A 15,069-nucleotide genomic window follows, 5' to 3' on the forward strand; every position below is an offset into this window, starting at 1 on the left:
AAAGTGACCTTAAAACTCCAACTCAACTATGTTTTGATATAGCCTCAGTGCACTCTGATATCTTCACACGTTGTTTTCTTTAAGACATATATATTTATTTAAGGCGTCTTGATCTCTGATATGCAGTTTAGTAATTCCATACATACAAAACTGAACAGAAAGGATCAGATCTAATATTGGATAATGTGAACAGGTTGCCATTCTATAAATTCAATTTAATATATAGTCCTTTCAAAGATTTACTAGAGCTTTTATTTTGTGTTAGAGTTAGACAGATGAATAATCTAGTAATGTTTGTAGATTCTATTTTTTAAATGGTGAGGAAATATTGTGTTCACTCTGTTACACGTTCACAAATTATTAACTTGGTATACAATGTTGTTGAAATTCTCACTAAGTATTCGTTTCCCATAAACCTTGAAATTCCACAGCTCTGGTAAATTCAGGTCAAAGTAGCAAATTCAGGTCAAACAGTAAATTAATCATTAATCAGAATCCCATTTAGGTCTTCTACAAATGAAAAAAAAGTGATGGTTCACTGAAATCTTACAACAGTTATACAAAAATAAAAATGTTGACAATGTAAAGCAACAATCATCATGTTAATATCCCAAGTTTTGTATCTTATCTCAGTGGCAGTAATACGTTGCATTAATATATAAAACTGAACCTATTTTTATACTTTTTCTTGCCACTAGCCAATTTATGTAAGCATTATTTATGATCTTATTTACATTTATACAGTTATTTAAATAGAATAATCCATTAAGATGATACATCTCACTTTTATAGCACAGATATAAACAATCATAAAACCCAAACCCACACCGGATTAACTAATATACTATATACATATATATATATATATATATCTAATGTTATTTCTGAGGCAGTATTGTGGTGCCTCACTGGTGATTGTGATTGATAAGACATGTTGCCATAACATAAATATATTGTGAGACACTGAAATTTCTCTATGGTATCAAAGGGCACAGAACACAATTTCATGTAAGTAATAATCTACAGAGGTCCTTTAAAAAAGGGGATTCCAAGGTGGGCACCACGTGCAGCATTTTGTATCAATTCTGCAGTTTAAAGGTAAAGTGCCCCAAAAGCATGGTTGCCTTTTATTACAATTTGATTACTCCAGATACCTCACCTAAACTTTTTTTTTATTATTATGCTGAAAGAAAAGAAAAACTCCAGGGAAGTCAGGAATTATTCAGGCAATAACAAATGACAACTTTGATAGACCAGCGTGAATTTAATTAATGCTAACTAGGTGTGTATAGTACACTTCATTGTAAGGGTTTGGCTTTATGTAGCATGTATCAAACCAGATATTAATGTTTTCAACCCCTATTATTGTATTATTGGTGGTGTGTTTTTTTTTTGGTTTCCCTTAATAAGGACACAAGATGCTAGTGCTGAGAACTGTACATCATTAAATATGGTATTGATGTATTTAGTAGGCCCTGATATTGATCTAATGCAGTTATATGATTTGTTTTTGTAATTGTTAAGTTTGTAGCAGAATGAAATGACATTACATTATATTGTTTAATGATCTTTATTTACTGAAGGGTGCTGTTGTTTACAAAGAGAGCAGCGTTTCTGATAAAGCAGAGTGCACTGAGGCTATGTTTTGGTTTACTTTGGTTTGTGACAGTAGCACTAAAGAAAACATATTTGAAGTGCATATGAATGTGGGACACTGAAGCTTCAAAGTCAACATAATGATTTTAATCGTACATATTTGTCTAATACCACATAGCAATACATTCCTGAATGTTAAAGTATAAGGCACATTGCAAATTAATAATAATTATTAAACTTGTATTATTTGGCAAGCCAAATTGTAATTTAGTGATCTCAAATGAATGTATAGACATCTCTAAATGTTTTAACATATCTAAATCATTTGCAGATATCTCTAAATATTTTAAGATATCTTCACATATTCAAAGCTATATCTAAATAATTAGAAGATATCTAAAATACACTTAGATATATCTGAAAATGATTTCCAGATACCTTTAAATTGAGCCTTAAATTAGCTATCTAAAATGCATTTTCATATATCTTTAAATAATTTTCAGATATCTGAACTTTGATTTGATATCTCGAAATAACTTCCTGTTCATTTCTAGATATCTCTAAATAATTAAGATATGACAGGAAGTCCATTCTGAAGTAATTTAGAGATATCTTAAAATTATTATTTACAGATATCTCTAAATGAACAAGAAGCCATTTTGAGATCTTAAAATAGTTCAGAGATATCTCTAAATGAACAGGAAGTTCTTTTGAGATATCTTAAAATGATTTAGAGATATCGCTAAACGAACAAGAAGTTATGTAGATATATTTCTAAATGACAGTTTGGGATACCATGCTAGCAAAAAATAATTTAAATGTACGGTAATTAAACTGAGATATCTATATTTCATTTTTAGATCTCAAAATGTAATTAAAATATCTTCAAAATGGTTTCTTTACAGATCAAATTAATTTTAAGATGTCTGCAAATGATTTACAGATATCTCTAAATATTTAAAGATATCTTAAAATGCAATGTGAGATATCTCTAAATGATCATTTGGCTTGCCATAGTATTCCTCTCCCGTTACAGCTTCTGAAGTAGCAATAAAATTAGAGACTAAGTTTAAGAAATCCATATAGAAGATTGAGAGATGCATACTTACTATATACCACATGCTTGTCCACTTAGGATCATTGAAATACATGGGTTGAGGAGGGCTGGCTTTATAATCCCTTTTTATCCTCCTTTTAACCACCTGTTGCTCTATCCATTCCACCTGCCAAGACAACAAAAACATTGCTGTAAGGATGCTTTTAGCAATTAAAGAATTAGCAGTCGAGTTCTCAGGACAGTCAGTTTTAAATCCTGGGTTCATATTAAGAAGAACAAGTATACTGCAGTCCATCGCTTGCACAAAATGGAAGTATGGCTAACCATCTTTAAAATGTATAGACGCACCACATTGAGAAACGTATGATATACCACTGGGATATGGTATAATACACGTGTGGTACATTGAAGAAACCAAATGAAAACCATGAGCAGACCACAGCATTACCTGTAATGGCAACACAATCTACAACTAATACTGCAGAGTCTAGATACTGTAGTAACCTGGTACTTATGTGATACCATGTTACTGCAACCATACTTGCCATGCACATGCGAGGGGTCATATGCAAAACAATACCCTCATTATCATGTAATAGACGTATCCCCTCAACTCAACACCACTCGACCAGCATGACAGTAAACATAGACACAATGAAGCGTTCTTAACTTTGTATACTGGTAAGTTAGTGATCAGCAGATGTGTCAGCCGCATGAAGAGCACAGCGTGTGGTTTTCAATAACTATACTGTGCAAAATATTAGATTTTTTTTTTCTATGTGTAAATATCGGGACTTTCTTCCTATGCATCGGGACGTGGGACATTTGCTAGGAAATTGAGACTGTCCTGACCATATAGGGACTGTTGAAATGTATGTGCAACACCAGTGTGCAATGGTTCATGCTATTGGTTCTTCAACATGTAAAATGTGTTATCACTGTATTATTATACTGACATAACATTGCCATTAAATGTAATTTAATATTAATAGTGTCAACACAGCAGTTCTTTAGGGAGGCCACTCCTAATACTACAATATCATTTTTTTTTAAATGAACGTTGGGTTAAAAAAAATCACTTCCGCTCGCAAAGAAATATTTTTTATTGCTAATACTGCTAAAAAAACAAATGCAGTATAATTAAGTTTATTTTATATTATGATACAACAAACCCTGTACATACCGATTATTGTTAGTCTCGCTGGCAAACACCACACATATTATTTAACCATTTTATTCCATTGAATGGCGTTTTTCTTTTTCTAAGAACCTGATTAACAAATGTATTTCAAACATTCAATAGCTATAAATCAAGAAAAACAACAAATCCACAACCTGTGTACCTTCACCTGTTTCCTCTCACCGGCCCGAAAATTATATCCTGTTTTCAAAAAGTGCACGCATCAACCAATAAAGAAACAGGATCATCTTTTTTAAAAGGGATACACACCTAAAAACAAACTTAACACAACAAAACATAATAAAACAGGAAAAACGGCTTAAATAATTTGATATATATATTTTTTTCTTCCATTCAGAACGTGTTCACAAGATACCAAACACTATTTGCATGATGCATTAAGCACTATTGTTACTTCGGGTGGCTAATCTGTGTGCAGTGAATTATAGAAAGATTTCGGTTTTGGAGGTGGCTGATGACGGCATGGAATAGTAAAACAATACAACAAGACTTTGTTTTTCTCCATGGATATAAAGCACCACTAAGTTAAAGTAAGTTATTGCTTTTCTTTTTAAATATCTGTTAATGTATATATGTTTCATATTGCAATTGTGTTATTATATTTTTGTGTTTTGGAAGACTTCGATATTATCGATATCGAAATACATGCACGATATCGATATACAATTTTCATATCATTGCCCACACCTAGTTATTATCATAACGCTGGTTCCCTGAAATAGAAATGTAACCATTACCTGATGGGTGTTTACCTCTAAAGACCCCAAAACCTGAATAAGATATATCAAAGCTGCTCCACCGAGCCTGTGATGCAGTCATGCCCGACCCCAAGGGCATAAAGGCCTGCATGCACAGATCTCAGCGTCAGCCTGCTGCAATCATGGATGCAGCAACCTTGAAGGTTAATGGTTACATTTCTATATCAGGGAACCAGGGTTATGATAATAACCTAACGTTACCTTTCAAGTACGAAATGCAACCATTACCTAAAGGGTGAGTATACCCAAGCCATTGAAGGCAATATTGCAGAACAACTGGAATACTACAATGCTAAGCCGAATGCTACCATGTGCGTTACCATTAGGAATCCCAGTAACAAGTAGCTAGGACTAAAAAATTGAGGGATAAAGTGACTATGTGGTAAGGGTCGACCCAGAAGCCTCCCTTAATATTCCAAAGCCAGGGTTTTGTGGATCGATGACATTCAGTCTATAGAACCTAGTAACCTAGTTAAGCCTCTAGTGAGGAACAATACTCTTCATTGCTGAAATAGCTGCCAGATAGACCTTTAACGTAGAGGGGGATTTCCCCTCGTCAAAAACTGCAGTATAACTGCCAATAGGGTCATTGACACCCCACTTGTAGGGTGTCAATGACCCTATTGGACAGACCCAGATAGCTTAAATGCAGCCATTCAGGGGCCAAACACAGAGCTGTAGGCTCGACGGTTCGGGTTGCCATAAGGTCCCCCGCGTCTGACTGATCAGGTTGTGGCGCTTGGGCAGCTTCCACACCTGGCCGCTCAGGAGCTGCATCAGGACTGAAAACCAGTCTCCTGGGCCAATAAGGGTCTACTAAGAGCACCTTGGCCAGGTCCTGCCTGATTTTCTCCAGACACAGTGGGCGCACGGCAAGTGGTGGGAAGCCATAAAACAGTTGCCTTGGCCACTGGTGTGCCAAGGCATCTATTGCCAGCAGGTCCCCACCTCCTGTTATGGAGAACCAAAGGGGACAGTGGGTTGATTCCTGGGAGGTAGATATCTATCTCTGCTCTCCCGAATCTCTCCCAAATGAGACATCTGGTCTGGGATCATTATTGTTAACCCTTTTATGGTCCTATGTCGGACCTGGTCCGACATCGCAATTTTCCCTTTCCGGTCCAATGTCGGACCCTTTCCGACATCATCAAAAAGATGCAAAAAACAGGTCTCTAGTCGTTTTTTCTCCGGAAAAAGCAGAGAAAACCATTCAATGGCCGAGTGAGACCGATAGGAGCCGAGAGAAGCCGAAAAAAAAAGGGGGCGGATCTAATCAATACATATAGCCCCGGCACCACAGAGATAACACGGCCATAAACAAAAAAGATAGCTGCTTCTGCATCCAGCGCTCAAAGAATATCACTGACATTTGCAGAGCTTTTTGAGATGTTATAGTAATAAAATAATGACTTGGATCGCATTATTGAGGAGTTTGGTGATAAAACAAGTGATCAGGAGATGATTTATCAGTATGCACAACTACAGGCGGCTATTCTCCACACTCATCTGACAGAGTGGACAGCATTGCCCTGGGGTCCAAGCACACTCCCAGATAGGAGGCTGTCTGCAAAGGTGTGAGCTGGCTCTTCGCACAATTCACAGACAGGCCCAACCGATGAAGGCGGCCAATGACGGGCTCTGTGCGGGCCTCTGCCTATGCTGGAGACTGGGTGCAAATGAGCCAGTCGTCCAGGTAATTGAGCACTCTGATGCCTTTGAGCCTCAATGGGGCTAGGATAGCGTCCATGCACTTTGAAAATGCATGGGGAGCTAGAGAGAGGCCAAAATGGCAGGACACAAAACTCATATTCTGTTCCTTGAAAAGCAAACTGCAGGTACCTCCTGTGCCCTGAACTTATGTGAAGAATGTGTGTGGAAGGGCCAGTCCTCACAAACATTAATGAGCTCATTTCTTCCTTACAGTATTAGAGGGCAGAAGGACTGTGAAACAAATTGTCTTTTATTGGGCAATAAGGAAGCATTTATCCTTGCGTTTCAGTCGTGTTAAATTAACAGCAATTTAGGAGTGCCACTTCAATGTCTGCAATGATCTTACATTGAAAACACACTTACAGAGCAAAGGAAGGCTCTGTTTAAGACTTGTCAAATATTAAAACAGCAGGGTGCCAGGCCAGCTGTGGACAGCACTATAAGATTAGCATATTAAATAAAAAGCAAGCAGTCCTGGATTATTGTAAAGCAAATACCAGCAACTATAAACACCAAAGAAAATAAGATACTGAATTCTGCCAAGTCAAGTTGTCACTAAGGCAAAAGTATGTTGGGGGGGGGGGGGGGGGGAGTTGACTCAGGCAGAGACAAAATTACAGCCATCATTAACATTAGGTTGATAGATTATGTTTACAATTAGGCATGCTTAAAATTCAAAGGTAGAGCACAGCACACACTGGTGAAATAAAAATGCAATGTTGCTGCAGTATGTCCACTCTTGTCATTTCAAATATGTTCACAAAACAAACATTAAACTTCAAAGCTACAGTGTGCAGTGTAAACGCACACCATGAAAAACCACATTTGTGGTGAAAAACACTAGAATAAAAGTCGCTACATTTAAAAAGATATGAACACGTGACATTTTTGGTCCACTAAAATAAATGACTTTACATAATCTCTGAAAGTAAGAAATTGGAGTGTCCAGTGTGAAAACACAACACAAAATAATAAATTAACGTAGCATCCAAAGCAACACTATAGCATTAAAATGTCCAATACAAAAAATGCTACAAGTTACAAGGTCATGCAATAAACTGGGGTGTTAACTCGGCAGAATCTGGTATTTAAAATTATTATAACATTTTTTCGTTCGGGTAGGAAATTAATTCAAGCAACAATACAAGAAAGAAAACATGTTTTTTCTCATTGGAAAGGGGTAAACTTTAAACAAAAAAGAATTCAGGATACCTACAGGACAAACATTTCTCTTATACAAGTTTGAGCAAGTCAAACCAGGTTCATTAGGATTTAACATGGCTTCAGGGAGACTGACTGGGGCACCAGGGAGAATGCTCACAAATGCAAGGACACCATACAAAAAACATGCCCCACTTGAATTCATATATCTCTTGTGCAGTTATGTAATTTTTGAGATAAACTATTTTAGATTCCTGAAAACTACAATGGTGCCATACACACAGACCACAGGTTTTATGGTACCTCCAGCTTTTTTTCAATGCAAAAGCAATGATATTCAGGTCATTCCGCACCAAATCATTATGGAGACTAAATATATGAGCAATAAGAGTCTCAGTAGGAAGCTGGTCAAAAAATATCTACCAGACCATTGAGGGTGGGAATGTAAAACTGCAAGATACAATCTTGAAATGCAATGCTTTTGCTAATAACTCCATTGATATACTGTATATATATTTTTTTCACAAATTAAATGGCTGTTACAATCTCCTACTTGTTAGATCCTTGGGATTTACATCATTAAAAATGCCTAACCTGATACTGCTAAGGACATAAAATGCTGATACTCAATACATATACCAACTGACTGAAATTAAGACTACTGAAATGCTAGTATTCTGAGGTCAAGTTCAAGACGATTTCCCACAGTGCTTTCATAAATCTAACTTTATTAACATCATTACTCTAAAATAAGAGTTCTACAGGTCAGAATCTCACTGTATTTTTTTCTGTAAAGTACCACACAGTAATAAACATCTATTTAAACGTGTAAGAAATGTGTCTATTTTATTCGTTGTTTTATTTATCGTGTCCATAACTGCATTCATGATCAGGCCTTAAAAATACCTTTAACAATCTTTCCACTTCAGAGGTGTGCAATTCAAGGTTGTTCTAGTTGATGTTCAGTTAAGAGTTTAACGCAGTAAAACGTTCAACAAGTACCATCCTAAACAAGTACTACCTTACTTTTGATTAACAGTATCATAATATTAACAAAGGGCAAGCACAGTGGAAAAGTCCAACACGTTTTTACAAACTCTAATTCTAGAGATAATGTGGAGGAGGGACCCACAGGCTTTTAACTGTGCATACATTGAGAAGGACATGATGTCGAACTTTGTTTCTTTTAATATTGCTTCACACACAATTTGACTGTGTTCTCCCCACCCCTTAGGGATACAAACTTACATGTCCTGCGTGATTAATCAATCTCCAGGGTCCTGATCATTTGAAAAATACACTTAAAATGAGGGTAGCAAACATCGGGTGGTACAATGTGGGTTTCTGACCCTCCCTCTCAGACACCATGGTAAGCCTTTGCAAATGAAGGAGCAAGGGACACTGTGACAGGATGGCAGAGGATACTGGCGTTCTCAAGACTCAGAGGCAGGGTATTTTAGCAAATGGGGGGGTTAATTTTTAATAAACCAAAACATAAATAAAACAAAGTAACGCCACACGGCAAAATAAAGGGCACAATGGCCAAAACAAAGATTTAAACAAAACAGAAATATCTTAAACAAAACATATTAAACTCACAGTCATGAAAGCAGCAAACACACAGCCCCCCCTCCCAGCACTATATAATCCCCCAATTTGGTGATTGGGATCATGTGTTTAATTGGCGGCCATTCCAGCTCTGGTCTGTAGCTCCACTCCAGAGCCAGAATGGTCGCCAATCACGTGACCCCTTCCCTTAAAGGGGCAGGACAACTTTGCCCTGCCACAGACACCTTTGAAAAGTCATCAAAATGTCATACCCTTGCTTCTTGCTGTTTAAATTTAGAAGCATTTGGCTAAGATCCACCATTGAGAATCCACTCCTCCCAGAAGTTTGTACTAAGCGCCAATACTATAAAGAGAAAGGGTATTTATTTCTACCTGTCTACCCAAGCCAAGGATGTATATTCAGCAATACTCCCATTGCATTGCAGTTTTATCCATTCCACAACAAGCTTATTAACCACAGTATATATGTAAAAATCTGAAGTGTGAGCATATGAAAGTCTGGAATGCATCAAACTGCGAGTGTCAGGAATCGTATTCCTTTCCCTCTGTAAATGTTAACAATCAAATGCATTTGTGAACCATGTGCTACTAAGAAAACCTAACAGGCTACAATTATTTTAAGGAAGTGGTACCAGCACCTATCCAAACAGGGAATTCCCTGTTAACTTGGTATTTGCCTCGTCTTCCAAACACCACAAGAAAACCATGTCACAATGCTGTATGCAGGCAGCAATAGGCCAAGTAGGTGCTGACACAAAATCAGGGTTTTGTGAAATCATTTCAGACACCATCAGACATTTCACAAACAGCAGGGGAATCTCGAGCTGGATGCAAGTTAATTATTCTAACACAGAAAACGTCTGTAGGACTTGACTGGTTGACAAAATACACCTACACGTTTAAGATCAATTACCTGAACTTTACGAAAGCAGCTGCCACATTTATGCTGTGCAGCCATCAAGTGGACAATATCCCAGCGCTCTCAATTACCCTCAGAAATATGTAGAAAATATGTAAGATTTTTCAATTAGGTCGGAATGCAACTTGTTAAAACGGTACATTAAAGTAGCCTTCAGTTACTGACAGAAATGTCAAGCAAGAGATGCTCGATCCAATCAATGATGATAAATTAAAGTAGAACAGTAAGTAGTGTGTGAAATCTAAACAAAATCACTGGATGAACTTTTTTTTGTGCAACCTGTACTAAAAAAAAAACACAAACACATTTTAGTTTTTCTTGGCACCACTATTAAAAAAATGATTTACTCAATTACATTATTCTCAAAGAAGACTCATTCTCCTCTCTTCCACCTCTAGCACTAGTTATGGTAAGAGCCAAAACAATGCACCTGAATAAAAACATGCAGTGAGTGCGTTGGGCTCTCGCATGCGTTTACCTTTAATGTGTTGGTTGTGAGTGTCTTGTTTTTCTGCAGTTTCTTAATCTATAGGATTTTCACTGCAGCTCTCTGCAACAAAACGTCAGTACAGCTTGTTTCAGACCCAGCTTTGAAATCCAATCACGCTTACCTGTACGACTTAGTTCCCCACATTATATGAAACTAGTAATTATTATTTATTTCTTAGCAGACGCCCTAATCCAGGGACTTACAATCGTTACAAAATATCACAGTACAAAGTATCACTGTACGAAATATCACATTGTAAAGTATCACATTTCAGAATATCACATTACTGAGTATCATATTACATATAAGAGCAGTTGTAAAGTACAATAAAATCAGCAGCAAAATATCAAATTCAATTAAGAGCCAAAAATAGAGAATACAGTAAATAATTACATGTAAAGAGTGTAATTATTTAATTACACGTGACTAAGAGCAGTTAACTAATAAAATATTTCCTTTTCGAGTAAAGTCCAGTAAGAGTACGGAGTAAGTACGATAAATGGATGAGAATGATTTCAAATAACAGCAATTACAAGAAACGTGAATAGGGATACTTACACAAGTAAAGTCAAAAACAAGATTTAGGAAGCACTTACAAGTTATGAGCAGTAGTAGAATATGGCAAGGTATGGAGCAGTTCAGTGCAAGTGCAAGCTGATGCAAGTACTGGTGGGCAGTTGACATGCCATGTTATTTTTGATGTCCTGAGAAAGTAATATAGAAGAAAACTAGAAAATAATGAATATTACATAATGAAATTACCCATATTGGTTTAAACATGTGAATGTTCTTTGGTGTGACTGTCCTGAGCAAGGTTGTGAAAAGTGAAACACAAATAATTCTACTTAAATGTCCTGGCATAATTTCACACATTTTTACTTTGTTATAGAAGCTACTTCCAAACAGTATGTTTTATCCCTCAAACTCCTATCCTCTGGTGTGACATTAGTTTGTGTTTAAAAACAGAGCTTTTATTTGGACGCCTATGCTTGTATTGAGGAGCCATTCACCCAGGAAGTACAGAAGACATTAGGAGGACCACATGCTGTGAGGAAGAGATGAGATTTCTTCTATGAAATATCTAAATAATTCAAATTTCTGATACCCTTCTGACTGTGTGTCAACTTCATGTCCTTTGGTGCAACGCCCCAAAGAATTATATAGTAAGAAATTATCAGCTAATAAAATTATATGATCAAAGAACACTGACTATAGAATACCTTCGATTGTAATTGGATTGTGTGGGTGGCTGTAATGAGGCCTGTAAATAATCAGAGTCAATAATTCCTCTGGTGTGACACATCTTGAGCATCTCAGACGTATTCTTTTTTGAATCAGTATAATTATATTTGCCAAAAACATTGCTGCTTCTCATAAATTTCCCCACATAATTCTATATTTGATATATTTCTCACAATATGAACAGTTCATAGTTGTCTTAAAAGGCCATCTTTATACTATCCTTTAATAAATATGACAATGTAGATAAATATGGAATTATTTATCATGAAAGACAAGTGAAAACATGATAAACCCTGGTTTTTTTCTTCTTTTTTCTACGAGTCAGACAACAAATCACAATGACTGGAAATAGCGCAGAGAGAACTAGAAAGACAGGGAGAAACTCTTTGTCTCCTCCAGATCACCTTCAAGATTCTCCAGAGCCGATGTAGTAGCTTCGGGCAGCGTTTGTAGACCTTGTAGGGCACACCACTCAGTCCAGGGGCTGAGCTTGCTCTTGCCCTCTTGACAACCTCCTGTACCTCCTTCCAAATGGGCTCCTTCTCGTCGAACTCCGTGGTTGGTACTGGTGGAACTATCAAGGCCTTGCAATGCTCCAGCTCTCGCTCTCTGGCCGTGTCGCTATAAGTGCTTCGGAGATGGTTGTCGAACTCATCTTTGGAGCAGGTAAGGTGGCCACTTCGCTTCGGACCTAGCAGCTGTTTGGTGAATCGAAATGGATTTGCTAAAAAGGCAGTCCGCTTCCTGGCCCTCTCTTTCCTGCGCCTTCTATGCCACTCAGCTCTCCGCAAGGTTATGAGCTTCTTCCTGATGATGTTGCGTAGCTCTAACAGGGCTCCTCTCTCTTCCTCACTCGCCTCCTTAAACTGTCGTCTCACGGTCCTCAACTCCTGCCTTATCTGGTGGATCTTTGCCACTCTTTTGCTCATGTTGTATGGGGCCTTCACTGTTTTCTTCTCCTCCGTGCCAAACCTCTCTGCAGCCAGGCTAACAATGATTGTCGTCATTGTCTGGAGACGTCTGTCTGCTTCATCTTTGGCTGTTACTTCAAGGACTGTGTCAGCATCTTCATCGAAATGGAACCTTTCTCCTTGTTGGCTAGAGGCCACTTGACCTGCCGCTGTTCCAATGCTCTGCGTGAGGTTGGAGCTTGCTTCACTTGGAGGTTCCAGGCACTGTGGGGTGGCTCCGGGCCTGGCTCCTCCTGCGTCTCACCAGGAATGATTCCTGTGCGCTGTGTCGCATGCACCACCTGCACGCATTTCATCCTGGCCTGGTGGATCTTCAGGCCACACGGGTTCTTGCAGACCTTACCACAAACACATTCCGTACTCGTATTCGTTATTCCATTGCAAAGTGTCAGTATCCTTTGGTCCGTCCGACTGGGGTGCTCATCCTCCCCTCCTCTCGGGCACCCCTCGGGTATATCTCCGTAGTTTGATCTGTAGCTTGGTGTGGGTTTCTTCCTCACGGAAAATGCAGGTCGGGCTGCCAACCCTTACTGCCCCGGTTGCCGTCTTTCCGTGCTGTCTGCTGTCTCTCCAGCCGTCACCACTCTATTCTTAGTAGTCAAGCAGTCTGTTCCTGGTCGTCACTGGTTGGTCCAGCTCAACAATTTAAAATACACACCTTATGATGCTCTTGGACACATCATCAGTGATGTAACCTGAGGTTATCGGGTGTTTCGGTCATCAATAAACACTGCTCATGAAAAGAAAAAAAAAGTAGAAGCCTTCATATCAATGGATGAAAACAGTCGACTTCTCCATGGCACAAAAGACACTGTTGGAAGTAGGGATGTCACGGTATAAAATTTTCATGGTATGGTAACCGTCAAAAAATACACCACGGTTATCGTTGTACCGAGGTATAATGTCATTTTTTTCGGAATCCATTTTTAAATGGCTATTTAAAGAAATACACTGTGGTCAAGTCATTATTTAACAAAAAATAACTTGAAAGTTTTAAAACAAATCTTAATTTCAAATTGTTGCAGTTACATTTTTGCTACAAAACCTACTGAGAAAATAAAAAGTTTCCATCAATTTGAAAAATAAAATATTACAGCAGAATGTCTGTATTTAATTATACCACACTAATGAACTGGTCTGGCTTTGAACTCTCCATTTGCAAATGAAAAAGGTGCTATACATTGTACAACAAATTAAATTACAGAGGCAGGGGGTTGTTTTAAAAAATGTGCACACACCTACATACATAATGGAATATTGAACGTGTAAATAAATTAAAAAATATGTTAATGTACAGCAAGTTATTTTAACAAGAAGGAAGTTCGCTAGTCAGTGTACTTTTAACAGCAACACGACTGCATACTTATTTTATTACAGTATCTGAGTTAAACGGAACAGCAAGGCGGACACGTTGCAGATATGAAGACTTACATTTTAAATCAGCAATGTTTATTAGGCAGTCAGACATTGTCTAGATCAGCATAAAAGAAAATTCACAATTCAAATTATGTTCTACTTCGTAAAGATTATAGTGATTCCAATAAATACAAGTTAGAAAAACAAAACATGGTGAAAACACGCTTTCTGTGTGCTAACAGCTTGATTTTCAAGCGGCAAAATAAAAACTAGGTTTCAAAGGGGGGTATGGTATCTACAGTAATACAGTACAGTTTACACATGCTACATAAAAACAGAATTCCCAGGACATTTGGCAGCTTACTTAAATAATACTGTTCATAAGCCACTTCTCTCATGCGATTTTTTAAGAACATATTCTGTGGTAGAAAGGTATAATCCTTATAGCTGTATTTTCTTTATGATGTAGTAGCAATACGGTACTATCTTGGCAAAACCGAACATACAACGCAAGTGTTTTGTTTAGTACTGGGACAAATTACACAGCTTCAATTAAAACGTATTCTATTCACGTCACAGAATTTATAAATTACAGTATAGAAACTACAATGCAAATGAAACCACTGCATTAATGAGGCGTGCCGATATCATGAACTCGGTAATCATGGTACAGACAAATGGTTGCGATTTCAAAACCATGGCAGTTTATACCACAGTTTACCGTAAAACTGGTATTCCGTGACATACCTAGTTGGAAGGAAAAACAAAAATCAAAGACGCATCTTATTGAAGTCCCTTCAAGAGCTTCATGCAGAGTATAGTCAGGAGTCTGGTGGTAGACTTTCTATTTCCTACAGACAATTTGTCAGGTATCAACCTTGCTACATCACTGAAGTGAAGAACCATGATCGCAACACAGGCACCTGTTGCCAACATGAGAAGATATGCCTCATTGTTGATAGACTGGCTCAGAAGGGCATCTTACCGACAAAAACGCATATCAACCCTTCTCTCAAACATAACCTACAACAGAGGACAA

The 15,069-nt window shown here is 37.7% G+C and overlaps 1 protein-coding gene across 1 annotated transcript in view; it reads right to left on the reverse strand.

Annotated features, from left to right (window-relative positions):
* LOC117421292 (proprotein convertase subtilisin/kexin type 5-like) overlaps window positions 1-15,069 on the reverse strand; it is a 134,805-nt gene that overhangs the window by 93,742 nt on the left and 25,994 nt on the right. The window contains exon 3 of the mRNA XM_034035500.3: window positions 2,706-2,819. Within this exon, the coding sequence (XP_033891391.2) occupies window positions 2,706-2,819 (114 nt within the window). The remainder of the gene's footprint in view (window positions 1-2,705; window positions 2,820-15,069) is intronic.

Source organism: Acipenser ruthenus, chromosome 1 (genome assembly GCF_902713425.1).
Source record: "Acipenser ruthenus chromosome 1, fAciRut3.2 maternal haplotype, whole genome shotgun sequence".
NCBI lineage: Eukaryota > Metazoa > Chordata > Actinopteri > Acipenseriformes > Acipenseridae > Acipenser > Acipenser ruthenus.